Consider the following 27,810-nt stretch of genomic DNA (forward strand, 5'->3'; position numbering starts at 1 on the left):
CCTGGGATGTCCAAAGGTGACTGTGTCCCCCAGGACGGAGCCGGGGGGCAGGACATGGCAGCCGGGGAGGAGCTGTGCACGAGGGCAGACAGAAGGGGAAGGGTGACACGCCTAAACAGAGTTGTTTTCACACTGATACGTGAATGTCCTAAGCAACTGGAACCAGGTCAGGCCCTGACCCCCACGACGAACTCTGCGCAGACAGAACCCCAAGTCTGTGTGGTCCCCTCGGACGCCCGGGAGCTCTCTGCTGATGCAGTGTCTTGTGCATGGAGCTTCCTGAGGGACCGGGACAGATATTGTCTCTTTCCTTGCTCTGCAAAGCGCCGGGTGCACGCATAAATTAGCAATAAGCTTTAATAATGAATGTCCTGGTCTCTCTGCTGTAGCCACACAGGGGAGTCGGTGGCTGGAACGTTACGTTCTCCCAAAGGCTGGCTGGCTGGCTCCAAAGAGCCTTGCTCCCTCCCAGTCTTCCCAAAGCATCAGCCCTCCCGCCTTTTCCAATCAAACTGTGCCCTGTGCTGAAACATACGTACAACCCTGCACTGAGGAGAAACAAGTATGGAATAGAGTCATCAGACAAAAGGATAACATTCAGCTCTAGCAATACCTGGCCCTGTGTTAAATATCTTTTGGCCTTTGTGGGAGACAACACTAGGATCAGAGGAAATCATAGTGCAACCCTGTTAAAACAACACCATTCACGCTGGGCTACAGCCTCACTGCGAGTTTTTTTGGCAGAAAATATGCTAACGAGGGACTCATTAGCATAAGTTGCAATTCATTAGCATATTTTCTGTCGCAGTAAAGACGTAGCTTCTGATTTCTGCTTGTTGCCTGCCATTGGGCCTTTGACTGACACACACACACACACACACACACACACACTTCTTATACAATCCCAGGGACAAGAGAAACCCCTTGCTGATGTTAAAGTCTCTTCTATCCCCGGCTTTCTTTTATTTTCATGGGTGCTGTGCACTATTTATTTGAAGCGCTACAATTCACTGTCAAAGTCCATTCCCAGCTGGGATTTTGCATCGGTCTCTTAGCAGCCGGAAAGTCCCCTCCTCCATAGTGGTTGTGATCCGTTGTGTTCAGTAGGCTGGGGCACAGTCTTGTGTACTCAAGAACGGCCATTAGCACCTCTGCCCCTCAGTGCCCTGGGCACATTAACTAACCGACCTTCCTAGCAGCCTGGGAGACAGAAACACCAGAATGAATCCCTCCGTGTTAGATGGGGAAACTGAGGCAGAAGTTAAGTGACTTGCCCAAGACCACAGAGGAAGATTACAGAACCTCGAAGGGAACCCAGGAGTTCCTGGCTCCCAGGCCTGAGCTTGTTCCACGAGACCATACCTCTCCCCGACATATAAGAGGAGGGACATCCTTTGCAGGCCGTGGTGTTGCCAGCTGGCTATGTTACGCTAGGTATTTCCCAGAATGCTTCACTTCCCTCCTCTCCGTGCCTCAGCTGGACTCATTTCAAAACAGGCGGGGATGCAGGAGAACGTCTGCTTCACCCGCAGCAGAAAGGGGACCGGGACCTTCGGGTCTCTGCTCCTTGGCCCCCGTCCTTGCAGGGGTCCTGCTGTCCTGGACGCGCCGTCTGTGTCGGCAGGAAGCAGAGCCCTGAGCTCTTCCTTGTCTTTGAAAGGGTCGGTGCCATATCTCTGCGCCAGCTGTCTGTGGATCTGCGGGGTGCAAGGAGAGTGATGAGGACCCGGCTGATTCCCACAGTGCAGAGTGCCCGAGGCTGGACATGTGCTGTAAGATACAACGGCCTGGTCACCTCTCCTGGGGCTCCTCGACCCCTCTCCTCACATCATATGGGCCAAATCGTAACTGGCCCCCGGAAAGGGAAATGGATTGGCCCCGTATTTCAGTGGCAGGCCTCCCGGGCTATGGCTACCTATGTCATTAGCATATTCTCTGCCCAGGGCTTTTTGTGCAAGAGGTTTTTGCGCAGAAACAAGCAGCGTAGATGGATCCGTTCTGTGCAAAAACTCCCTTTTGTGCAAGATCCTCATGCCTCAAAAAAGGAGGTACACGGATCTTGCGCAAAAGGGAGTTTTGCACAAAACGGATCCATCGACGCTGCTTGTTTCTGTGCAAAACCCTCTTGCGCAAAAAGCCTCGGGCAGAAAATATGCTAATGACAGTGTGACAGATGCTAACGAGCACTTCATTAGCATACTGTCTGCCGGTAAAAGCCGGCAATGTAGACATAGCCTCGGATACAGGGCTCGGCAAGGGGTGCTCGTCCTCTGGAGTCTATTTGAAGCACGGGAGAGTGGGCGGGCGAAGCCTTGTGGGAGGGACGACTGGACCCGTGTCCAGTTAATTACTGGGGACAACTAATGACAAAAGGGGCAAGGAGTGCAGGCTAAAGGTTCATAACTAGGGAGCCGGATGGGGACACCGAGCAGAGAACCCCGGCAGCGCCCACCGCTCCTCAAAGCTGTGGATGGAGCCAGTGGGCGCCGCCCAGAGGAACTCTGCCCAGATTCGTGACACGAGGGAGGAGCGGAAATAGGCCCCACAGTCGCAGAGAACCCCTCGTCCAACATCTTACTCCTGGGGTTATAGATGGCGGCCTTTGCTAGGGCCAGGAGTAGGCTGACGAGGAGGTATCGCGACTCTGTGGGGCCACGGATGGGGTGTGCGTACAGGAAAAGGTGGGGAGAGAAGTGCAGCCAGAACCTCAATAAGAGGTTCTGGAGGAGCCGGAATAGGGGCTGCACCCTGGCGCATTCGAGAGATGCATGCGCCAGGTTTTCCCTCACGCCACAAAAGGGACAGGCTTCCGGGATGGGGGTGAACCGCGCCAGGTACACGCCCGTGAAGGAGCCGCCAACTGATGTCCCCGATGGGCCGTGGAATTAAGGTGGAGCACACACTGGCCCATCGGGGTCCCCCACCCTCTATAGGTCTGAGATAGTCCTGCCACTTGGAATCAGGGCGGGACAGGAGGGTGGGGAGATGCAGAGTGTGGAGCATGAGCGTGTACAGCTGTTCCTAGGCGCGGTCCAGAAACAGACCGGCTGCAGCCGGCTGGGAGTCCAGGGGTGGGGAGGCCAGGGGGGCCCGTGGAACAGGGGCCCAATAAAAATAGACGGAGGCTTTGCAGGAAGGGAGGGGCGGGGCATCCCCTCTCGCAGGGCTCTCTGTAGGAGGTCGAGAGCGGGCCCCGGCAAAGCCGCCTTCACCTCCTGGAGTAGGCGCAGAAAGGTTCGGGGGGTGGAGAGCCCCATGCGCCGAGCGAGCGCTCGGGGATCCACCCAGTCCCCCCTGTCGTAGTCCAGGAGGTCTCCGACCATGGTGGTTTCTGCCAGGATCAGCCTCCGGCGCACCGAGGGAGACTCCGCCACCTGCACGCTCAAGGCTGGATTGTGGAGCAGGGGCTCCGTGAGGAGGTCTGCTCCCTCGGCGGCCACAACGGACCTGGTCGCCAAAAACAGCTTCCAGGTCTGGAGGAGGTCCTGGTAGAATTCCGGCAGCTCTGGGAGGTCTCGCGGAAGGCCTCTCGGGTGGATAAAAAAGAGCTGCCGGTCGTATCGGAGCCCTCGGAGGCGGCGGAGGAAGGTGCGCGCCAAGGTGCCCCATGCCGGACTACCTGCACTAAAGAGGAGTCTCTGCAGGGCCTGGAGGCGGAAGGTCCGGACCTGGCTGCGCTTGCAGACCAGGCCCCGGCCCCCCTCCTCCAGGGGGAGGGACAGGACCCCTGCAGAGACCCAGTGCAGTCCCGGCCAAAAGAACCCCAAAGCTGCCCTCTGGAGCTTGGCCAGGACCTCCAGGGCCGGGCGCAGGGTGTTGAGCCGGTGCCAGAGCATGGACAGGACCAGCTGGTTTAGCACCAGTGTCCTCCCGCGAAGGGAGAGACACCGGAGCAGTCCTGCCCATCTCCGCAGCCGCTCACCCATCCTGGCCTCCAAACCTTGCCAGTTTTCCGGCGGCGAAGGATGCGTGGCGGATAAATAGACGCCCAGATAGAGCAGCGGACCCGCGCTCCACCTGATGGCCTGAAGCGCGGATGGGAGGGAGCCGGCCCGCCACCCGTCCCCGACCACCAGGCCAGAGCTCTTGACCCAGTTGACCCGGGCGGAGGAGGCTGCCGAGTAGACGGCTTGGCAAGCCTCCACCCGCGCCAGGTCGCCCGGGTCCTGGACCACGAGGAGCACATCGTCGGCGTACGCCGACAGGACCAGCCGCAGCTCCGGCTCCCGAAGCACCAACCCCGTCAACCTCCTACGGAGGAGACAGAGGAAGGGCTCGATCGCCAGAGCGTACAGCTGGCCCGACAGCGGACACCCCTGACGTACCCCCCGCCCAAAGCTGACCGGCTCGGTCAGGGTCCAGTTGAGCCTGACCAGACACTCCGCGAGGGCGTACAGCACCCGGAGAAAACCCACAAAATGGGGCCCGAAGCCGAAGGCCTGCAGGGTGCCCAGGAGATACCCGTGTCCATCCTGTCGAACGCCTTCTCCTGGTCCAGGGACAGGAGGGCGAACGACAAGCCGTCCCTACACCCGAGCTCTAAGAGATCCCGGACCAAATACAAGTTGTCAAAGATACTGCGGCCCAGGACGGTATAGGTCTGGTCAGGATGGATCACGTCCGCCAGCACGGACCGCAGTCGCAGCGAGATGGCTTTTGCTACGACCTTGTAGTCCGTGCTGAGGAGTGAGACGGGACACCAGTTCTGTAGGTCGCGGAGGTCCCCCTTCTTCAGCAGTAGGGCGAGCATCGCTCGCCTGCACGACAGAGGGAGGACCCCGCTCTCCAAGGACCTCCGCCCAGACGGTAACGAGGTCTGGGCCGAGGACGTCCCAGAACACGCGGTAGAACTCCACGGTCAGCCCGTCCATGCCCGGGGTTTTATTGTTGGGCATGAGACGGAGGGCTTCCGAGAACTCGGCCAGAGTGAGAGGCAGCTCCAGCCGGTCTCGGTCACCCACGCTGACCGTCGGGAACTCGGTCCAGAGCGCCCTGCAGGCGTCGGCTTCGGTCGGATCCGGGGAGAACAAACTGGCGTAGAAGGCCCTGGCCCTTCCACGCATCTCCGCCGGATCCGTGAGGGGGGTACTGTCCTCTGCCAGAAGGCAGGTGACGTGCTTTTTAGCCCCCCTCCTTTTCTCAGCCAACCAACAGCCCGGCTTGGTGTCATCTTTCACATGGACAGAAATCCAAGGCGCTGGGCGCTGGTGAGCCTGCAGGGTTCCATACGAGGTGACGTGTGGGAACGGAGGAGGGGGCTTACGTACTGCGCTGCCGAGTTGATTAGGGTTCAGTCTCTCCCCTTTTGCTTTCTCTTCACCCAGCTGCCCGGCTTGCCCACCCCTTAGTCTGGCCCTGGGTTTTCTCCAAACCTCTTCTAATTTATCAACTGCCTTATTGAATTGGTCACAGCAGTCACATCGGCGCCCACACACAGAGCTAAAATAACCCGCCCCCTGCTCCTGCTCCAGATTCATGCACTCGCTCGTGTGGCCACTGTCTCTGGGAGCTCAGGTCAGCTGATTATCCACCAGGACTCCCCAAACTTTCAGCGTCAGAGTCCTCCCTCTTGCCAATGTGGCTACCTGCTTTCTGCCTAGAGGAATAGACATCCATTTAGCAATGTAAAATACGCAGTGCCTGCTTGCATCCAATGTACCAAGTGATCCGCATCACTCTGAATCAGCCACCTGCGCTCCTCCAGTATTTACCAGGGAGGGTGTTATGTTTTCTTCCAGGTCCTGGCTCAAAATGTTAAACAGCTGAGGGCCAAGAATCAATGTCTGTGGGACCCTACTGGAAACATATCGACTTGACAACTATTCTCCATTGACAGGTACAATTCGAGACTGATCCGTTAACCAGTTTTCAAACTGTGTAATGTGTGCCATGCTCATGTTAGATTGTTCTGGGTTTTACCTAAAACATCATTTGATACTAAGTCAAATGCCTTACAAATGCCTGAGCACATTACATTACTACTACTATTACTACCTTTATCAACCAGCCCCCCCCCCCCCACAGAGTTCTTCTTCACACAGCGTGTAGTCAACCTGTGGAACTCCTTGCCAGAGGAGGCTGTGAAGGCTAGGACTATAATAGAGTTTAAAGAGAAGCTAGATAATTTCATGGAGGTCAGGTCCATAAAAGGCTATTAGCCAGGGGATAGAAATGGTGTCCCTGGCCTCTGTTTGTCAGAGGCTGGAGAAGGATGGCAGGAGACAAATCACTTGATCATTGTCTTCGGTCCACCCTCTCTGGGGCACCTGGTGCCGGTCACTGTCGGCAGACAGGCTACTGGGCTAGACGGACATTTGGTCTGACCCAGTACGGCCATTCTTAGGTTCTTATGTTCACACCGCTCCGCTACCTTGCCTGGGATCGATGTCTGGCTAACAGGCCCATAATTAACTAGGTTGGCCTGTTAAACAGGTCCAGGAACATGCTAGAGCAGGGGGCTGGACTTGATGACCTCCAGAGGTCTCTTCCAGCTCTATGGTTCTAGGATTCTATGCTCCCGGTTTGTGCTTGTGGCCATGGGAGTGACCAATCGGAATGAAGGGGCGGGGCAGGGCAGACTGGCTAAGCAGGTGATGAAGGCTACCGTGACCGGTGGGGGCCCAGAGAAGGTCCCAGCAGGGGACTACACTGCTCCAGGCAGGCGTCTGGGTTCCATAGCCCTGACAGCCTGGCCCTATGCAGTGTTTGGAAAGTGGGTGGATTGTGTGGCTCCCTCATTGGGAATCTCTCCCACCATTGGTCCCAAGCCTTGATCAGTGTCTTCCTAGTGACCTCATTTTCCCTCTCTTGGTTCCACACTCTTTGCTCCCAGGTCCCTCTCTGGACCCGGAGTCCTTCTCTCCCTGCTTGGGCCATGCCCAGGAAGCGCTGCGTAAGGACTGACCAGCGTTACCCTGGCTCTACGCCGCCGTCTGCTCTCACCTTCTGTGCAGCGCCCTGGCCGAATTCCTCCAGCTGCTGCTTGAAGCCTGGGTTGGGATTGGCGATCGGCCGCACAGCTCTTACTGCCTGCAACACCTCCTGCCAGCTCAGCTCCGTCACTGCCATGACATAGGCAATAACAAGGGTGGTGCTCCGGGAGATGCCTGCCAGGCTGCAGACAGAAGGGGGGGAAGATCAAGGCCTTCATCCTGCTGTCTTCTTCCTCCTCCTCTCACAGCCCTCCTCCTTGGAGCCCATGGGCAGCCCCGCCACCACATGCTCCTTCCCTTGTCACGGCTATTTCAGTGCCTCCTGCGAGAACTTCTCCTGTCACCCTGATCTGATCTGCATGCACATCACAGCCCCCTAGAAGTGAAAACGTAACGGGACCTCGGGCACTTCGTGTAGGAGCCTCTACAGTAGGAGGGAGGAAACTTGTTTGGGGTCAGGGGCCGCTGACCCACAGAAAAATCAGTTGGGGGCCACAAAACAAAACCCCCTCCCTGACGTGACTGAGTAGGGAGTCACCCTCCCCACGTTCCCCTCGCACAACAGAGCCTAGGGCAGGGGCTCCCAACCTGGGGTACGTGTACCTCCAGGGGGGACGAGACGCTTGTCAAGGAGGCATGGGGAATATTTGTTAAATAACTAGATTATCCTAATTGAAATATTCCAGAAGTAGCAGTGTGAGTGAAAAAAGTTGTGGATTCTAGAGTCTAGAATGTGTTTCCTTTCCTATTGAATGGGGGTACGGGAAGGTTTACTAAAAGCCAAGGGGGTACGGGAACCAAAAACAGTTGGGAACCCTTGGCCCAGGGGGCCCCAGCCTAGTAGATTTTATGTGTTCCAGCCCCACAGTGGGGCAGAGGAAAGGCTGGAGTGCCAGTGCAGGCTCCCCAGTACTGGGGGGAGCCCTGAGACTCAGGGGCTGGATCCAGGCAAATCAGGGGTTCCCCTCCCCTGCTCTGTAACTTGAGCTAGAAAGCCGGCTGGCTCTCAGCTTAGGCTGTAGCGCTCACTCCTTACCTCTCGCTGGAAGTGGGCTAAGTGCCGCTCCCCAGGGCCACATTACGACTTTTGGGGGCCCTAGGCACTTCTGCCTTCGGGGGCCCCTCTCACCATAATAACATCAATATTAAAAATGATTTTTGATCTCACTTTAAATACTTCACCATTTTATTTTTTTTCTGTTTTAGGCAAAATGTAATAGATTTTCGTGGGCCCTAAAAGTTTCGTTTTTTTCTGATGCGAGAAAAAAATTAAACCATTTTCTTCGACCCTAAAAGTTTATTTTTTTTCTTCTGATTTTAAAATAAATTAAAACATTTGTGTGGACCCCTAAGCATATCGTGGGCCCTAGGCACTGTGCCTAATGGATAAGTCGGCCCTGCCGCTCCCTGGGACAGTGACCCACCCCCCGTAGGCGTGTGGGTTACAAAAACACGAGCCACTTCCTGGAGCCCTGCCCCCCAAACTGGTTCTTCTCCTCCCCCACCCATTAAAGCTGAAGCTCATGCTGCCCTGTCTGCTTGGTCAAGGCTCCCCTAACCCAGCGGCCCCCGTACATCAAGCTGGGCTAGGAAGTCTTTCACTTCATCCCTGACTCCAGGCAGCAACCCCGTCCCCAGCGGGGTTCCCCCACCAACAGAGCCCGTCCGCCCAGCATGTGTGGTCTGTTTTCTACAGAGCCGGAGCCTCCTGGGGACTCTACTTCCCAGTCCAGTTTCCTGTGGTGCTGTGCTCCTCCGGTTATGGGAAAGGACCCTACCAGTGAACAAGGCAGTTCCCTCCGTGCAGGCGGCAGCAGTGGATGAAACGGATACAGGCCTTAAAGTGCTTCTTGCTAGCAGACAAAAGCGACAGAGAGTGAAGACTCCAGGCTGTTAAATAGGGTGTCACAGGAAGTGCAAGTGTTCCCCTGGGTGCAGGGCCAGGCGGTGGCTGCTTCTTTCCTAGGCACCGTTCCCAGCTGCTGATTTAACAGCATGGTGCACGGGTGCCAGGGGGCTGATGGGCCAGGCTACTCCGGGCACCTTGCAGCTGCCAGGCTTCCAGAGGGCCCCTCTGCTGTACCCACCAGGCCAGTAGCACAGCTGGGGACTGGGCAGCCCTTTCCTGGAGCGACCTCAGTTAAAGGAAACGAGCCAGTCTCTGGCCTTGGGCAGCTTGTCTGCTTACGCCCTTCTCTTTGTGCTCACCCGCCACAGCGCTGGGGGCAGGACACAGCACCAGACAGCCCTGCTCTGTTATTCATGCCTCCGAAGTGTGACCCTCGGCCCCTCCGATTCAGCTAAGCCTGCGGCCCTTCTCCCGCAGTGATGGGTGCCCACTGGATTCTCTCACAACGAGGCGGCCACCCACCCGGATCTCAGGCAGCCTTGTGCCTAGCTTGTGACCCCTCTCACACAGAGCTCTGGCAGGCTGGCGCACTGGGACTATGACCTAGCTTCCAATAGCCGATAGCACCATCCCTGCAGCATGGCATGATGGTTTCAGCCTCCAAGGCGTCTCTTGCAAGGCCCCACCTTGGGGGCCCACTTGAGACAGCTGGTTTGAGACCTCGGCTGTACAGTCAGGGACTTCCCTCCCCCCCCCCATACGTCCTGCACGCTCCCAGGTTCCCTCAGACTCTGGAGCAGCCTTGGCTTGGCACTCACATGTTGGCCTCGGGCGTGTCCTGCAGCGGAATGAGTAGATACGTAATTTCCTGAAATGTATACAATGCATTGGTCAGAGAGATGTGGAGGTCTTATTGTCCCTAGCGCTGCCCACTCTGCAAGGACTCCTCTCCTTTTGTGTTTTAGTTACTGCTTCCTTCTCTCAACCCTGGCTCTACAGCAAAGCAAGTACGCCCCCACCCGAAAACACTTCCAGAGGCCATGGAGCAATGTCCGCTGTCTGGGAATGCAGCCCAAGGACTGAGCGATCAGGGAAGGAAATGGATGACTTCCGACAGCGATGGGATAAACAGACGAGGACACTGTGATCTCCCACTACGGCCGAAGGGCCGACAGTCTCTGATCATTTTGCTTTCAGATCATGGGACTCTAGGATTTGGGTGCGATAGACACAGGAAGGCCCATTTTCCAGGCGGAAAGAGCAGCCCGCTGTCCCTGTGGCTGTTCTTCTTGAGGGAGGAGGAAGGTGTTAGGGGCGACCGATGCAGGGGGCGATGTTCGGGGCTTAGGTACCTACCTGCAGCAGTGGCTGGGGAGATTCATGGATTGAAATAATATGGGTGATCTTATTCCTGCTCAGTTGCTCCACGTCTTTGGCATCTGACAGAAGGAAAAGTACAACAAGATGTCCGTATGCCCTTTGTTCTTACCCGCCCCACAAGCGCGCCTGCCACACTGCTGCAGACAAAGAAACCTGCACATGCCTAGCTGCATAGGAACACACAGCTGCATTATATAGACACACAGAGACGGGTGCCCATACACACACCAGGACTACGTCTACACTGGCATGATTTTCCGGAAATGCTTTTAACGGAAACGTTTTCCGTTAAAAGCATTTTTGGAAAAGCACGTCTAGATTGGCAGGATGCTTTTCTGCAAAAGCACTTTTTGTGGAAAAGCGTCCGTGCCAATCTAGACGCGCTTTTCCGCAAAAAAGCCCTGATTGCCATTTTCGCGATCGGGGCTTTTTTGCGGAAAAGAAATCTCTGCTGTCTACACTGGCCCTTTTGCGCAAAAGTCTTTCGGAAAAAGACTTTTGCCCGAACGGGAGCAGCATAGTATTTCCGCAAGAAGCACTGATTTCTTACAGTAGGAAGTCAGTGCTTTTGCGGAAATTCAAGCGGCCAGTGTAGACAGCTGGCAAGTTTTTCTGGAAAAGCTGCTGATTTTCTGGAAAAACTGGCCAGTCTAGACACAGCCCAGGGGAACAAATGCTACCACAGGTGAAAACACAACCTATAAATCCAGGCGCCCACACACGCTACATCAACAGACACATCCCTGCGCGCACCCTTACCCTGCGTGCTCACATCTGAATGAATACAAACAACATGCACTCCACACACACACACGCCAACGCTTACTGAACACAGGCCTGGAAAAATGGGAGCCGACACATGGGCCGATACATGTATCCGATGCGGCCACATGACGGAACGCGCTCTTCCCCCACATGCACACATGCCAGCTTGTACTGCTGCCTGCACCATGTATCCCATCCATTACCTGGGATGGAGCTACAGCCACGTACAACACGTCTACATGTGGCCCCATCTGCCTGAACTCTCTAATGTCTGACCTTATCTCAACTGATGCCCCCATCTCCTGCCTGGCAGACGGGATCCCGCCCACGGGCCGGTATTTGCCCACTGCTAGTATGAAGGGTACTGAAGCCTCTTTGTCTGCAACTACAGTGACAAAGCGCAAGGAGCTTAATAGGATATAAAGGTGCTTCTTAGTCATGACCAAACCAGGGAGAAGCCTCTCTCCTGCGCCCACGCGGCATGGAACAATCCCTGGATGTCCCTGCCTTCTCTGGGACAAGTTGTGTGGCTCAGCATCTCCGGACATCACCTCTCAGGATATTAGAACATAAGAACGGCTGTACTGGGTCAGACCAAAGGTCTATCTAGCCCAGTAGCCTGTCTGTCGACAGTGGCCAGCACCAGGTGCCCCAGAGAGGGTGGACCGAAGACAATGATCAAGCGATTTGTCTCCTGCCATCCCTCTCCAGCCTCTGACAAACAGAGGCCAAGGCACCATTTCTATCCCCTGGCTAATAGCCTTTTATGGACCTAACCTCCATGAAATTATCTAGCTTCTCTTTAAACTCTATTATAGTCCTAGCCTTCACAGCCTCCTCTGGCAAGGAGTTCCACAGGTTGACTACACGCTGTGTGAAGAAGAACTTTCTTTCATTAGTGTTAAACCTGCTACCCATTAATTTCATTTGGTGTCCTCTAGTTCTTTTATTTAGGGAACTGTAACGTGGGAGCCCAGTCCTGCTCCCCGTCGTCTCAGGTTCCCCGGTAAGCCTCCGGGTGCTGGTCCTCCGCCGCTGCGGGGTAGGGAGATCCGGGCCCACCCTCTCTCCCGGACCCCAGCCCAGGGCCCTAAGGATGGGCGAGTGGCCACCAGCTCTGCTGTGGCGGTGCTTGTCCGAAGCGCCCCGGTCCGCCGAGTTCGCCTGCCCTGGGCTGCTTCCTACCCCCTCTCTATTACCCCGAGGCCCCCTCACGGTCTTGTGCTACCCTCACCCCCTCTTCCTGTGTTGTGTCTATCTCTCCTCGTCCTCCTCCGCTAGTTCCTCCTTCCTCCGTCTCGTCCTCCCCCTCACCGTTCCTCCCCCGGCCTCCTCCGCGCTCCCTCCCTTGCTCCACCGGGCCTGTTTTTAAAAACCGCGCCGACGTCCGGCCCTGATGACGTCAGGCGCCGCGTTGGTTGGCTCCTCCCCCTCCGTGCGTCCCCACTCCGCCGTCAGCCCCACCCCCGCCGTGCCGCTCGTCAGCTGGGCCGCAGCGGCGGAGCAGGCCTGGCAACTCGGCCCCGCTCCCCGGGTAGTGCCCAGGAGTGTCAGGGCAACCGCGGGTTTAGTGCGGGGCGGGCCGACGTCGGTGGGAAGGGGGCGGCGCGCCCCATCACAGGAACTAATAAATAACTTTTCTTTATCGGCCCTCTCCACCCCACTCGTGATTTTATAGACCTCTATCCTATCCCCCCTCAGGCTCCTCTTTTCTAAACTGAAAAGTCTTCACGGCTTTAATACCAGTGTTCCTGATCTAAATAGCACACACTGTATTGTCAGGGCCTGGAGAAAATGAGGCCCTTTAGGAATGGGGACGGGGGGCAGAGGTTTACATGCAAGTGATGCAACACAGACTATCTGGAGCTTCCCAACTCAGGCAGTTCTCTGGCTCCTCTCAGCTGCGCTGCTCACCTATGAAGTTCCCAAGGTAAAGTCCAGGGAGAACCTGCAGGACACAAAAAGGAAGATTCAGCCGGAAAGTGGGTGACACCTAATGTGTCCCCCCCCCCCCCCCCCCCCAGAGCTGGCGTTCAGACAGAGCCGCCTGGAGCATGCTTGCCGCTCGGAACAAGCCAAGAAGAACCAAGACAGACAGAGGAAACCCCCCTCTCTGCACCACCAGAGCTCCCCCTTCCTGGACCCCTGCCCACCTCTGCTGGTGAAGTCGCTAAAGCTCTTCCTGCGATGAGTGTGTGGGGACAGGGTGCTCCATTAGTGTGAGGCTCCTGCTTTGACTCTGCTGCCTCCGTGGACCCCAGTGAGACGGGCCTCCCACGCGTGAGGAGGGCTAGCAGCCCCCCCATCGGTCCCCCGCTTAGACCACTAGGTTATACTCCCTCCTCCATTTAGCCAAAGAGTGCCAGTCTTATAAGCAAATTCTCACCAGCAACTATAGACCGCACCACAGTAACTCTAACTCAGGAACCAATCCCTGCAGCAAACCTAGGTGCCAACTCTGCCCACATATCTACACCAGCGACACCATCACAGGACCTAACCAGATCAGCCAGACCATCACGGGTTCATTCACCTGCACACCTACGCCATCATGTGCCAGCAGTGGCCCTCTGCTATGTACATCGGCCAAACTGGACAGTTCCTACGTAAAAGAATAAATGGACACAAATCAGATATTAGGAATGGTAATATACAAAAACCTGTAGGAGAACACTTCAATCTCTCTGGACACACAGTAGCACATTTAAAGGTAGCCATCCTGCCGCAAAAAAACCTTCAAGACCAGACTTCAAAGAGAAACTGCTGAGCTACAGTTTATCTGCAAGTTTGACACCATCAGTTTAGGATTAAATAAAGACTGTGAATGGCTATCCAAGTACAAAAGCAGCTTCTCCTCTCTTGGTGTTCACACCTCCACATCAGAGACTAGAAGTGGGCTTCATCCTCCCTGACTGAATTAACCTTGTTATCTCTAGCCTTATTCTTGCCTGCATATTTATACCTGCCTCTAAAAATGTCCACTACATGCATCTGATGAAGTGGGTCTTTGCCCACGAAAGCTTATGCTCCAATACATCTGTTAGTCTATAAGGTGCGACAGGACTCCTTGTCGCTTTTGCAGTCTTATAAGAAGTCCTTTCTTTTCTTTCTATTGCTTCTGAAGTAAACTTGTTCCCAACACAAGAATAGCAGGCCAGTTTGTTGCAGAATTTAGGAACACAAATGCATGTCTAATCTGTGCAAGCAATCATAGAATCATAGAATCATAGAATAATAGGACTGGAAGGGACCTCAAGAGGTCATCGAGTCCAGCCCCCCGCCCTCAAGGCAGGACCAACCTTCGTCTACACCATCCCTGACAGATGTCTATCCAATCTGTTCTTAAATATCTCCAGAGAGGGAGATTCCACCACCTCCCTTGGCAATTTATTCCAATATTTGACCACTCTGACAGTTAGGAATTTTTTCCTAATGTCCAATCTAAACCTCCCCTGCTGCACTTTAAGCCCATTACTCCTTGTCCTGTCCTCAGAAACCAAGAGGAACAAATTTTCTCCTTCCTCCTTGGGACACCCTTTTAGATATTTGAAAACCGCTATCATGTCCCCCCTTAATCTTCTTTTTTCCAAACTAAACAAGCCCAGTTCATGAAGTACCAATCATGGTAACTGAGGTGCATACTTTGCAATTGTGTACCTGAACGGTCTGAAAATCTGGTCCTAAAGTTTTAAAGATTTTCATTTCCACATGCTCTCAATTCCAGTAATCTACCTACTGCTATTTCCCATGGTGAGATGACATCTGTTGTAGTCTTAACTTTGTTAGGCACAGTACGAACTTCCAAACCACAGAAACATCCATTTCTTTACCGCCCTAACCAATAGCACCATAGACTGTTAGAAGTAAGGCATTTAAAAATTCAGTGCACTCAGAACCTTTTAGGTTACCTTTTTACATTTCTCTCAGTCTGGACAATGAAAACAAATTGAGTCGTTTTCACTATTTCTAGAAACAGAAGATTAGATGAGATCTCAGAATCATTGAGTCCACCCCCCTGTGTTGTGGCAGGACCAAACAAGCCTAAACCATCCTTGACAGGTGTTTCTCCAACTAGCTTTTATAAGCGTGCTAGATGGGAACTCCATGACCTCCCTTGGCAGCTTGTTCCAGAGCTTAATTACTGTCACAGTTAGAAAATTAACACACCCCAAAATCGTATTTATGCAGCTGCATCTCGTTGACGATTCATATTCAGTTTGCGGCCCACTATAACCTCCCGATCCTTTTCAGCAACACGGACACAAACCCAGTTATTCCATTTGTGGTAGCTGAGCATTTGACTTTTGTTTATCGTCAATTTCAAGTTCTTGATGCTTCCATGCTTGGCTCACAAATTCTGCAGGGGAATGCTCAAAATGACAGTTTCACTTTTTTTTCCAAAGTACATTTGGAAACGTTTCTATTGGCCTCATAGTTCATAAGAGGTCTTTGAAAACATTTACAATTTGGACATCGACAATGTGCCTTTAACAAACTAACTTTCAACTGCTATCATAGCAGCTAGCTACTAAGAGACTGCTGTAGTGCATGGACTCATATTCAAGGGAAACTGCAGTAGCCACGCACCCAGGCATGTCCTTATTACACAATAATATGTGCCTCATTCAGTCCTGCTCTTCAGAGAATGGCAATAACTTCATTATATTGCATCCTTCATCCAAAATATCACAAGATTCTTTGCTGTGCAATGACAGCGTGGAGATAGAATGCGTTAAAGGGTGAAGCGTGCCGGTTCCTCCATGGGTAAATGAAGTCACTTCCTTGCAACCTGAGAAAAGTTCATTGAATGGGAAGTAGTGGCTGCCCTTTCCATTAAGCTATGCCCTGGATACCGGCTAGAGCAGTTGTCACCAACCAGTAGATCAGGATCTACTGGTAGATCTTGGAACCTTTGACAGGTGATCCTGAGAGGTTTCACTGGGAGGCTAGCAAGTGCCGGCACTTCATCTGCCCCTCTCAGCACTGCTGTGCTGCTCCTGCCCTCTGCCTTGGAGATGCCCCTCAGCCCTGGGAGTCTCCTGCTTGCTGTGCAAGGCACAGGAAGAAGAGGAGAGGGTGATGATGTCAGGGTGCCCCTCCCGCCACCCTGTACCCCATTGCCACAGAGCAGAGGGGAGAAGGGATGGAGAAAGTTTTCTGGCTGCTTTTGGGAGTGGTGCAGGGCCTGGGTCAGAGTGAACCGGCCTTAGCCCCCTGCACCACCACCCAGAAGCCACCTGTGGTAAGCGGTGCCCAGCTGGAGCCTGCATTCCGAACCCCGGCCCCAGTCCTGAACCCCTCCTGCCCCCCAAACTTCTGCCCCCAGCCTGATAAAAGCGAGTGAGCATGGGGGAGGGAGGGTGGAGTGAGCAGGGGCGGGGCCTCAGAGAAGGAGCAAGTAGGAGGCGGGGCCAGGGTGTTTGGGTTGGCGGTAGATCCTGGATTGCCCTTACATTCAAAAAGTGATCTTATGCTTAAAAAGGCTGGAGACCCCTGGGCTACAGCAAAGCCAGTGGGATTAGAGCAGCTGCCACTGAGAATGCTGAGCAGCCAAGTGCGCCAGAACAGAGCTCTACAGATCTCTTCTCATGTGCTCGGGGCGGCCCTAGACTGGCTGCCAGCAACTGGCGCCCTAGGCGAACCATGCAATCGGCACCCCTACCTCCAAACCCCTCGATGATATTGCGCCACCATTCGGCGCCCCATTTAACTTGGTGCCCTAGATGACTGCCTAGTTTGCCTATATGGACGGGCTGCCCATGCATGTGCTCATCTCATCTAGTTCTCCGGGGTAAAACTTTGCTTTCACCTGCACAGGGTAGTGTCCTGGGCTTTTCCTTGGCCTCACTGGTGTCCCTGCTGTAATCTCCTGGGGAGGAATCCCAGGACCGCCACTCATCTGCTCTGACGTCTGTCTACTTACTGCTGTCTTCCTAGGGTGGGAGCACAGGTGCTTGGAGCCCTTACACTGCAGACTGGTACTAAGGACCTTGCCTACTGTCTTGCATGACCTCTAAAGCCAGTGTCCAACCAGTTCTGAAGCAAACTAGCCACATTCAACCAGCCACATAGACACATGGTTCAAGCCAACTAGCCACACTCAACCAGCCACATAGACACATGGTTCAAGCCAACTAGCCACACTCAACCAGCCATATAGGCACATGGTTCAAGCCAACTAGCCACACTCAACCAGTCATATAGGCACATGGTTCAAGCCAACTAGCCACACTCAACCAGCCATATAGGCACATGGTTCAAGCCAACTAGCCACACTCAACCAGCCATATAGGCACATGGTTCAAGCCAACTAGCCACACTCAACCAGTCATATAGGCACATGGTTCAAGCCAACTAGCCACACTCAACCAGTCATATAGGCACATGGTTCAAGCCAACTAGCCACACTCAACCAGCCACATAGACACATGGTTCAAGCCAACTAGCCACACTCAACCAGCCATATAGGCACATGGTTCAAGCCAACTAGCCACACTCAACCAGTCATATAGGCACATGGTTCAAGCCAACTAGCCACACTCAACCAGTCATATAGGCACATGGTTCAAGCCAACTAGCCACACTCAACCAGTCATATAGGCACATGGTTCAAGCCAACTAGCCACACTCAACCAGCCATATAGGCACATAGTTCAAGCCAACTAGCCACACTCAACCAGCCACCTAGACACATGGTTCAAGCCAACTAGCCACACTCAACCAGCCACATAGACACATGGTTCAAGCCAAATAGCCACACTCAACCAGCCAAATAGCCGCATGTGGCTAGCGGCTAGCGTGTTAGACACCACGGCTCTAAAGAATCCCCATGTAATTTCCTGCCCAGCTTTGCACAACCTGTAGCTGAAGACCCACTTCTACTCAAGGAACTGGATTTTGCTGGTTCCTTAAAGTAGATTTCACTCTAAACTTAGGCACACACGAGGGTGCCTTGAAATCTAACAGAAAGTTCACCTGGCTCTTGCTTTCCAAGAAACAAGAGTACAATAAAAAGACCTCACACCCTAAAAGCTCTGCCAAGCCTGTCTCAGAGAGAACAGAGATCCCCAAAACCGGCGTCTCGGAGTGTTCACCTTATTCATGCCATTTCCCATGGTTCAAAGCAATTACTACCGAAGGCCAGGAGGGATGCAGGCGATGTTTCCTGATGCTTTGGCACAGCGGTCCCTCAGCTGATATCGTAGCTGCCTCTCCAAAATGCTCAATGGCAGGATTTCTGTGTGGGTGAGGAAGAGATTCACTGTGTTTGTTGCAATAGGAGCGGCTTGCTTGTTTTTTCCTCTTCACAAGCACCAAAACTGATCTGGCAGCAGCTGAAGCCCTTCTCTCAGGACGGCCTCCCTTCCGGATGGTGAAACTGCTCTCAAAGTGCCTTGTACCAGTTGTACTCTTGGCCAGGGCTGAGACAATAGAGGAGAAATCTGAAACCACCCCTCTCCGCACTCTTGTGGGAGTGCTAAGGCCATGTGGGTCTGCTGTCTTGTGTTGTTGCTTTCCAAGCAAATCTGAACAAAGCCTCCAGTGTTGGAGAAATAACAAAACCCTTTGTCCCTCTTGCTCTCTTACAAGGAAGGTTTGTTAAGCCACGCAGCTGAATGCTCAAAGGGATGCCCACTTCTTCTGCATGTGGCCCCTTGGGGCCGTGAGTACTCCTACCCCTCCAGTGAAACTCGCAGCCTCAAAGCAATTCCAGCTCTTGGTTTTCACTCACACAGAGGCAAAACTTCCCTTCTTTTGGGGTAGCTTCTTGCTTTGTACTGCCAGGCATGATAGTAGCCTCTGCAGAGCAGAAAGCAAGGCCAAGGGATCACAGGGAGAAAGTGGGGTTCGGGTACCATCCATCAACATCATTGTACTTGGCAGCATGGCACATACTACGTTCATGACAGTCTGGACAAGTATGCCTCATAATCAACCCACTCTTCAAGGTATGTAACCACCTACCCTGTTTGCTACATGGGCATGCTCAGCATTGAGAGGCGCTCAAGCAAAACTCCTGTTCCAAACATGCCTGAACTTGAGAGGACTTGGATCTGATTGGGTGCTAGCCTGTGCTGCAAGGAAGACACTTTATCTATATTTTAACGTAGGGAAACTGAGGAAGAAAGTGAAATTAACTTGAGAAAGGTCTGAAAATCCATAGCAGAACGGAGGCAATTCTCATTTCATTCTCTGCTCTGCCACAGGTGCTCCCTGTGTGACCTTGGGCAAGTCCCTTAAGTCTCTTGTACCTCAGTTTCCCATCTGTGAAACAGGGATTATAACCCTGCTCTGCATCATGCTGTGAAGCCAAATCCATAAAGACTGTGAGGTGCCTGACAGTGTAGTAAGGGTGGGGAGTATGCTTAGATCCTTGTGACCTGTGACTGTTCCTTTTACAGGACTGTATCCACTGTGCCTTTAAGAATTTAAGCTCTTTGGGTAGGAACAGGGATAGTGTTCACAATCTATCTACTATAAAGTTTCATGCCCACTGAATGCTGCACAAATTACCTGCCAGCAGGCCCCAGACAAAGATGGAATGGTGTAAAAGAATTGAGTATGCATTTGCAAATAGGCTGCGAGAAGATTCCCTTTAAGTCCTTTTAGTAAAGAAATGTTTTCTCTCTCTAGCACCCAACAGTTGTGGATTTCAAAGCACTCCATTATATCACTGTGCTGCAGGGAAGGCACATTATCTACATTTTTAAGGTGGGAAAACTGAAGCAGAAAGAGAAATTAACTTGATAAAGGTCTGAAAATCCATTGCAGAACCCAAATCCTGCAGTTCTTTCTCAGGCAAGGCACCCAATGAAGTCAACCAGGATTTTTCTTGAAGAAATGGCAGCTAGTGCCACCCCCCCCCACCCCCCCGCGATTGTCATGATCTTGCTCAGACCATTAGGCAATACTCTTTCCAGTATTAGCCAGGAGCCTCACTCACTTATTGCCTCACCAGTGACTAATGTTCCCCCTGAGAAAGGACACAGTGTATCCTTGCTCCTAGCTTCAGCAGCCAGCTCTCTCCTATAGAGCTTGAGTGCTGCTTGTGATTTCCCCAGCACCCTTCACTCTGGGAAGAGGAGGCGTGTGTCATACCCAATGCCTGGCAAGTCAGACACTGAAGTTTCTGAAGCTTCAGGGGGTAGCCGAGTTAGTCTGTTACAGAAAAAAACAACCAATGGTCTGGTGGCTCTTTATAGACTAACAAAACATGCAGATGGGATCGTGAGCTTTCGTGGGCACAGCCCACTTCTTCAGATGACCAGAGCTATGAGTTTAGGAAGTGCAGACCCAAAATAAATAGGAGGGGGAAGGGAAGGGGAAAAAAGGGAAGGGCGGTGGGAGACAGGGAGCTAGAGGGAAGCACTACAGTACATATCTAAAGATTGGGTAGTTAAAATGAAGCAGATAAGAATCAATGTCAATTGATAGGATCCTTCCTGACTTAGGAGTCTACACAAAGAGCTGTTTGTACCTTCAACAGCTATTAAGGTGGTAGTGGCCCAACTTCAGATACTTACTGATTCCCTCTAGCTCCTCTCTCTCCTATTTATTTTGGGTCTGCACACCCTAAACTCATAACTCCAGTTGTCTGAAGAAGTGGGCTGTGCCCACGAAAGCTCATGATACCGTCTACATGTTTTGTTAGTTTATAAAGTGCTACCCGACCATTTGCTGTTGTTTTTACTGAAGTTTCTGGCAGATATCACTGACCAGTCTCTTTCCTACACAAATCCTTAGTTTGGTGCCAGGGATGCCTTTGGTTTGATAATCAGAAACATTATATGCTCCCTTTGCTTCAAAAGGATTCAGGGTGGTTCTTTACTTGTGTAGGTCTCTGCACCACCACAGCTGTAAGCATCTGGATTGAGAACTGTGTTCACTGCAACAGAAAGGCAGCTCAATCATCACGGGTTTCAGTGAGGCCAGCGTGGAACCCAGAAAATGTTTCCTTGAATCCCTGGGATGCTTTACTAGTCTATGGATTGCCAAGGATGTTACAACAAAGCTGGGCCCAAGAGGCTGTTGCCCAGCCAGGCCTTCTGGAATCAGCCTTGTCCTTCCAGTGAAAAGTGGATGGGGTGTGTGTGTGTGGGGGGGCATTCACAGAGCAGTCCAGCTGCAGCTCCCAGAAGGGGCTCAGAGCAGGCTGGCTGCTGGATCCAGTTCTACCTACCACCAATGTTCTCTCTAGTCTTTTCTATACATGTGCAGAATAATTTGTAATGTGCACTGAGGCACGTGTGGATGTGCACCACCAAGAAAAACACAAAACCTAGTTCTGAGTGCTCTGCTAATCAGCAGAGAGGCACTGGAACCTCTCCCGAGCAACTGCACAAGCACCCAGCTTGCAGGGAACACTGCCCCCCATGCAAGTCAGGCCAAGAGTCCAGCTGGAGGCCTTGAGGCTGGCAAGCAAAGGTGCATGGAGCAGACAGGAGCAAAGGCAGGGAGCCTGGGGGACAGGACCCAATGTGTGCGTGTGGGGGGGGAAGGAATGAGGAGATGGGCTGGGAGGGGGAGCAGGAAGGGAGATAAGATGGGGGAAGGGGAAATGGGGGAACGTGGGTCAGAGGACAGTCTAGTGGGGGCTGGGGGAAGAAGGGAGGAGAGGTGCAGGGCAGGAAGGCAGAGTAAAAACTAGTGGGGGCTGGGGGAAGAGGGGGGCAGGAAGGCGGGGGGCAGAGGACAGGCTAGTGGGGGCTGGGGGAAAAGGTGGGGGCAGGAAGGCAGAGTGGGGGGCAGAGGACAGGCTAGTGGGGGCTGGGGGAAGAGGGGGTAGGAAGGCGGGGGGGCAGAGGACAGGCTAGTGGGGGCTGGGGGAAGAGGGGGGCAGGAAGGCGGGGGGGCAGAGGACAGGCTAGTGGGGGCTGGGGGAAGAGGGGGTAGGAAGGCGGGGGGGCAGAGGACAGGCTAGTGGGGGCTGGGGGAAGAGGGGGTAGGAAGGCGGGGGGGCAGAGGACAGGCTAGTGGGGGCTGGGGGAAGAGGGGGTAGGAAGGCGGGGGGGCAGAGGACAGGCTAGTGGGGGCTGGGGGAAGAGGGGGCAGGAAGGGGGGGCAGAGGACAGGCTAGTGGGGGCTGGGGGAAGAGGGGGCAGGAAGGCGGGGGGCAGAGGACAGGCTAGTGGGGGCTGGGGGAAGAGGGGGGCAGGAAGGCGGGGGGCAGAGGACAGGCTAGTGGGGGCTGGGGGAAGAGGGGGGCAGGAAGGCGGGGGGGCAGAGGACAGGCTAGTGGGGGCTGGGGGAAGAGGGGGGCAGGAAGGCGGGGGGGGCAGAGGACAGGCTAGTGGGGGCTGGGGGAAGAGGGGGGCAGGAAGGCGGGGGGCAGAGGACAGGCTAGTGGGGGCTGGGGGAAGAGGGGGCAGGAAGGGGGGGGCAGAGGACAGGCTAGTGGGGGCTGGGGGAAGAGGGGGGCAGGAAGGCGGGGGGCAGAGGACAGGCTAGTGGGGGCTGGGGGAAGAGGGGGCAGGAAGGGGGGGGCAGAGGACAGGCTAGTGGGGGCTGGGGGAAGAGGGGGGCAGGAAGGCGGGGGGCAGAGGACAGGCTAGTGGGGGCTGGGGGAAGAGGGGGGCAGGAAGGGGGGCAGAGGACAGGCTAGTGGGGGCTGGGGGAAGAGGGGGTAGGAAGGCGGGGGGGCAGAGGACAGGCTAGTGGGGGCTGGGGGAAGAGGGGGTAGGAAGGCGGGGGGGCAGAGGACAGGCTAGTGGGGGCTGGGGGAAGAGGGGGGCAGGAAGGCGGGGGGGCAGAGGACAGGCTAGTGGGGGCTGGGGGAAGAGGGGGGCAGGAAGGCAGAGTGGGGGGCAGAGGACAGGCTAGTGGGGGCTGGGGGAAGAGGGGGGCAGGAAGGCGGGGGGGCAGAGGACAGGCTAGTGGGGGCTGGGGGAAGAGGGGGGCAGGAAGGCGGGGGGGCAGAGGACAGGCTAGTGGGGGCTGGGGGAAGAGGGGGCAGGAAGGCGGGGGGCAGAGGACAGGCTAGTGGGGGCTGGGGGAAGAGGGGGCAGGAAGGGGGGGGCAGAGGACAGGCTAGTGGGGGCTGGGGGAAGAGGGGGGCAGGAAGGCGGGGGGCAGAGGACAGGCTAGTGGGGGCTGGGGGAAGAGGGGGGCAGGAAGGGGGCAGAGGACAGGCTAGTGGGGGCTGGGGGAAGAGGGGGGCAGGAAGGCGGGGGGGGCAGAGGACAGGCTAGTGGGGGCTGGGGGAAGAGGGGGGCAGGAAGGCGGGGGGCAGAGGACAGGCTAGTGGGGGCTGGGGGAAGAGGGGGCAGGAAGGGGGGGGCAGAGGACAGGCTAGTGGGGGCTGGGGGAAGAGGGGGGCAGGAAGGCGGGGGGCAGAGGACAGGCTAGTGGGGGCTGGGGGAAGAGGGGGCAGGAAGGGGGCAGAGGACAGGCTAGTGGGGGCTGGGGGAAGAGGGGGGCAGGAAGGCGGGGGGCAGAGGACAGGCTAGTGGGGGCTGGGGGAAGAGGGGGCAGGAAGGGGGGGGCAGAGGACAGGCTAGTGGGGGCTGGGGGAAGAGGGGGGCAGGAAGGGGGGGGGCAGAGGACAGGCTAGTGGGGGCTGGGGGAAGAGGGGGGCAGGGTGGGGGGGCTCTCGCCTCAGGACGCCCCGCCCCCCGCGCGGTGTCTGTGCGTGGGGGGGGAGGGTTGGTTGCTATGGGGACGGGACGCGCAAGATGGCGGCGGCGCTGGCGTGAGCGGCGGTGCCATGGCGAAGAATAAGGTGGGGGGGGGGCCGGTCGCGGGCGCCGCGCACCTGGGGGCGTGCAGCGGGGCGGTTGCGCAGGGCCACGTGCCCCCTCGGCCCCCCCCCCCCGTTTACCGGTGTGTCTCCGCTTGCAGGGCGCGGCCCACAGGGGGCCCTACGGCGGCGCGCGGCTGAAGGAGCGGTGAGTGGCGCCCCCCCCCCGCTGCGGACTCCTTGCTGCTCGCCGGCTCCCGGTGGCGCTGCCGCTGTGAAGCGCCCAGGATGGCCCCGCTCGGCGCTTCCAAGCGGCAGCTGCCTGGAGCCGCACAGCGCTGCCTGCCTCTTCCCCGCCCCTGCTGCCTCTCCCCCATAGGGACAGCAAGGGTGGGGAGGGCTAGTCCCGCACATCCCTACTGCACCTGACTCCACCTTTGCTTCTCATCACACAAGTGCTGGCTGCTCCCTTCACAACTCTTCTGCTAAACAGGGTTTGGGCTGCCTTGGATGGTGGTGATGGGTTTCAAACAGACCTTGGTAGTGTCGCTTCAGCCGCAGCGCCTCAGGCTTGCAGATTCCTTGGGCTTTTGTGAAAATGAGAACAGTGGTTTCGAAAAGTTCTGACTCCACATTTTTTGTTGGAATGGAAGGCTACGTCTAGACCAGGCATGTCCAAAGTCCGGCCCGCGGGCCAATTGCGGCCCGTGTTCCGGTTTAATACGGCCCCACAGGTAATTTGGCAATATCTATCTTTTATGGCCCCCAACGAATCCATATGTATTGAGATGAATACATTGTAAAATCTCAGTTAATGTCAGTTGGTCTAAATCAGTTATAAATATATTTGGACACAACATGTATACTTGGTGTTATGTTCCTGTTCATATTTTTTTAACTTAAAAGTTGACAGACAACCTTTATTACCAATAATATGTAATGTACTTTACAATGTTCCTGACATATATTTCAGCTTCCTGGATTTTTTTTCATCTGGGCTTCAGATATGAAAGGCAGAGTGATTTAACACCTGTTTAGATTTGTCATCCATGTGACGAAATGAAAAGTATGCCGTTTGCAATAAACTTTGCATAAAATAGTTAATTTGCATTTAATTTTAATGGTTCAAAGAATGTCAGGCAAAATGGTCGGCCCTCACGCATGTTCACTTCATCAAATCTGGCCCTCTTTGAAAAAAGTTTGGACACCCGTGGTCTAGACTGTAAGCCTCTGTCGGAAAAGAGCGTCTACACTACAACCAGTACTTTTGAAAAAGCAAGCCACTTTTTTTGAAAGGGAGCACCCAGGCAGGCTGGATGCTCTCTTTCAAAAAAAAGCACAGTTTGCATTACATAGCGCCTCTTTTTCGAAAGATCAGTTTCGAAAAAAGACATTCTTCCGCGTAAAATGAGGTTTTCTGTGGTCAGAAGAAACTGCTGCATTCTTTTGATTTACTTTGGCAGCAGTCTAGACGCAGGGGAAGTTTTTTTCAGAAAAAGGCCATTTTTTTTTTCGAAAAAACTCTGTAGTCTAGACACACCCTAAGGCTACGTCTACATTGGCACCCCTTTCCGGAAAAGGGATGCTAATGAGACGAGTCAGAATTGCAGTCTGCGGGGGATTTAAATATCCCCCGCACCATTTGCATTTACATGGCTGCCGCTTTTTTCCGGCTTCAGATAAGCCAGAGAAAAGCACCAGTCTAGACGTTATTCTCCAGAAAATAAGCCCTTTTCCGGAGGATTTCTTATTTCTTTCAAGTAGGAATAAGAAATCCTCCGGAAAAGGGCTTATTTTCCGGAGAATCGCATCTAGACTGGCGCTTTTCTCTGGCTTATCCCAAGCCGGAAAAAAGTGGCAGCCATGTAAATGCAAATGCTGCGGGGGATATTTAAATCCCCCGCGGATTTGCAATTCCGACTCGTCTCATTAGCATCCCTTTTCCGGAAAGGGGTGCCAATGTAAACGTAGCCTAAGTGTTTTGTGAAGTCAGTGTGATTTTTTTTTTTTATAAAGTTTCTCCAGCAACTAGGCAAGTCCCAAAATGTTTCCTGGTTTCTTGCCAGCTTGCCTGCCCACCCCTTTGGCAGGCTGCGAGGGAGGATGGTTTCCAGAGTTCATAACTCTGGGGTAGCTGTCTAGGAGGATTACCTCTGAGTCTGGGACTTCAGGGCTCTAGGGTTCTGCAAGTTCCAAGCAGACTGACCCAGAGCCAGGGATCCAGAATTTCAAAAATTGGGGCTTTTGTTCCAAATTGGAATGAAACTAAATTTCAAAATTCCCCATGAAATGAAATATGTTTCTCCGCCCAGCAACAGTCATATCTTGCAACTATATACTGTTTTTTCATCCCAGCAAATCTCAAATGTAATACACTGATGGGAATCATTTCATGCACCACAAAAATGCAGCCACATATGGGGTGAAGTGCAGCAAATAGTTAGCAGTGCTTAGTAACAGCGCATACTGTTTTGCTTATGCTAAATTATTATCAGTTGAATCAGCAGGTAGGTAAAATAATTACTTGAGATGGAACTTGACCATGGCACTGAAATTAGCCCCCCTGAGTTTCATGGTGTTTTTAATGACCACACGTGGTCAGTACCAGATTTTATATCTGATCTGAAAAATAGTATCTCCAGCACCATAGCACTTCATTACACAATTCAGGGCATTTATTATTTACAGACGTAAAGGAAAGAGTTAGAACCATTTTTTGCAGCACCGCCGTGTTCCTTGGAAACTCACATCCAGTATTTCATGCACTGACCAACCTTTTATTTAATCTGTAGGGTTGGATAGGATCATAATACAAGGTAGTATGACTGAAATGTAATTTAACCAGGGGTCTGCAAGTCATTTCAGGGGACCACAAGCCCCAGTGCCCTTCAAGGCAGGAAACCCTGCAGGGCAGAAACCGTGAGCCCCAGCATTTCATGGGGCTAAAGCCAGGGAGCCCAGAGCCACAAACCTTGGGAGTCCTGCAGGGCAGAAGCCCAGGAGCCCTATGGGGCTAAAGCTGGGAGCCCCTAGTCCTGGCCCTCTATGGGGCTAAAGCATCAAGACCCCCTCTTCCCATCCTGCAGGGCAGGGCTAGGGCCAGGAGCCCCTCAGGACAATAGCTCTCAGCCCCCAAACTATGTAGGACTAAAGTCCAGCATCTCATGGGGCAGAAGCCCAAGCCTCCTGCCTCAGCCTGGCAACTCCCCACTCCCCCCAGCAGGTGAAGCTCGGAACCCCAAGCCTATCTGGAGTCCACTAAACCCTAGAATTTTGATCACATGTTGGGGGGCTTCAGAAGGAAAAGGATTGAGAACCCCTAGATTAGAGGGTAACTTGACAGTCCGAATTACTGAAGTATAAAGGGGAGTGAGATGTTCTGCACTTCAGGACTTCATGCTGGTAAAGGCGTACATGAAAATGATTTGGGTTGTCTCAGCATAGTTAATTTTAAAATTAGGGCTGTCAATTGACCTGCATTAATGCCTGCGATTAACGCAGGGCAGGATTAATGCGTTAATTGTTTTAATGTGTTAATCGCAGGTATTAATGCTGTACTGCCCCTTTGAGGTGCCGCTCCGGCACTTCAAAGAGGCAGCGCAAGCGGAACCAGGGATTAGCTGGAGTCCCCAGCTGATCCCCAGCTCTGCTGTTGCAAAGCCCCTTTGAAGCTGGGGACTCCAGCTGATACTGGGCTTCATGCAGCGCTGCTCCATTGAAACGCTGCTGCGGCGTTTCCAAGGGGAGGGGCATGCAATTAATTGCGTGATTAATCGCGATTGCATTTTTTAATCACTTGACAGCCCTATTTACAAATTTTTTATAGTCTTCTCCCTGATGCTCATCACCATAGTATTTAAAAACTTTGCCTATGTTAATGAATTTATCTTCATGCCACTGCTGTGAGATAAGGAAGTATTATTAACATTATTGTGCAGATAGGGAGCCTGCAGCACAAGAGATTAAATGAGTTTCCTAAAGTCACACCAAGAGCCTGTGGCTGAGCAAAGTACAGAATCCAGATGTGCATCTCAGGCAGACTTCACAGAGTGTACAGTATCTTTTTTCTTCCCCACAGAGAACCAAGAGCTTGTATCCGCTTCAAATGTGCGCTCACAAATACCATCTTAGATATCCTGCGCCAGAGACCAGGATGGGTTGAAGTAAAAGAGTAAGCTCCAGATCCTTTCCCTTTGCAAATGGGTTAG

General features: G+C 53.8%; 2 protein-coding genes and 1 long non-coding RNA gene across 8 annotated transcripts in view; 2 read left to right on the forward strand and 1 right to left on the reverse strand.

The window, feature by feature from the left end:
* Positions 1-6,969, forward strand: part of LOC112546924 (uncharacterized) — a 12,164-nt gene extending 5,195 nt beyond the window's left edge. The window contains exons 2-3 of the long non-coding RNA XR_012896460.2: positions 5,739-5,836; positions 6,833-6,969. This is a non-coding gene — a long non-coding RNA (uncharacterized LOC112546924). The remainder of the gene's footprint in view (positions 1-5,738; positions 5,837-6,832) is intronic.
* DUSP15 (dual specificity phosphatase 15) overlaps positions 1-18,410 on the reverse strand; it is a 19,695-nt gene extending 1,285 nt beyond the window's left edge. Inside the window, exons 1-8 of one of the 3 annotated variants that reach the window (XM_025188158.3) lie at positions 18,021-18,386; positions 13,460-13,528; positions 12,841-12,874; positions 10,138-10,220; positions 9,600-9,649; positions 8,711-8,785; positions 6,943-7,114; positions 1-1,697 (exon numbers count right to left, since the gene is read on the reverse strand). The exon at positions 1-1,697 is cut by the window's left edge and continues 1,266 nt beyond it. In XM_025188158.3, coding sequence (XP_025043943.1) covers positions 1,452-1,697; positions 6,943-7,114; positions 8,711-8,785; positions 9,600-9,649; positions 10,138-10,220; positions 12,841-12,874; positions 13,460-13,528; positions 18,021-18,041 — 750 coding nt within the window. In that variant the 5' untranslated portion in view covers positions 18,042-18,386 and the 3' untranslated portion in view covers positions 1-1,451. Of the gene's footprint in view, positions 1,698-6,942; positions 7,115-8,710; positions 8,786-9,599; positions 9,650-10,137; positions 10,221-12,840; positions 12,875-13,459; positions 13,529-18,020 lie in introns of all 3 variants that reach the window. The other 2 variants (XM_075900855.2, XM_006129953.5) reach the window with 2 other exon arrangements.
* Positions 18,411-23,532: 5,122 nt separating this feature from the next.
* The window catches only part of TTLL9 (tubulin tyrosine ligase like 9), a 28,815-nt gene continuing 24,537 nt past the window's right edge, over positions 23,533-27,810 (forward strand). For 2 of the 4 annotated variants that reach the window (XM_075900850.2, XM_075900851.2), the window contains exons 1-3: positions 23,533-23,644; positions 23,764-23,810; positions 27,681-27,773. In XM_075900850.2, the coding sequence (XP_075756965.2) occupies positions 23,630-23,644; positions 23,764-23,810; positions 27,681-27,773 (155 nt within the window). In that variant the 5' untranslated portion in view covers positions 23,533-23,629. Of the gene's footprint in view, positions 23,645-23,763; positions 23,811-27,680; positions 27,806-27,810 lie in introns of all 4 variants that reach the window. The other 2 variants (XM_075900852.2, XM_075900853.2) reach the window with 2 other exon arrangements.

Source organism: Pelodiscus sinensis, chromosome 17 (assembly GCF_052426305.1).
Source record: "Pelodiscus sinensis isolate ZL-2025 chromosome 17, ASM5242630v1, whole genome shotgun sequence".
NCBI classification, from domain to species: Eukaryota; Metazoa; Chordata; order Testudines; family Trionychidae; genus Pelodiscus; species Pelodiscus sinensis.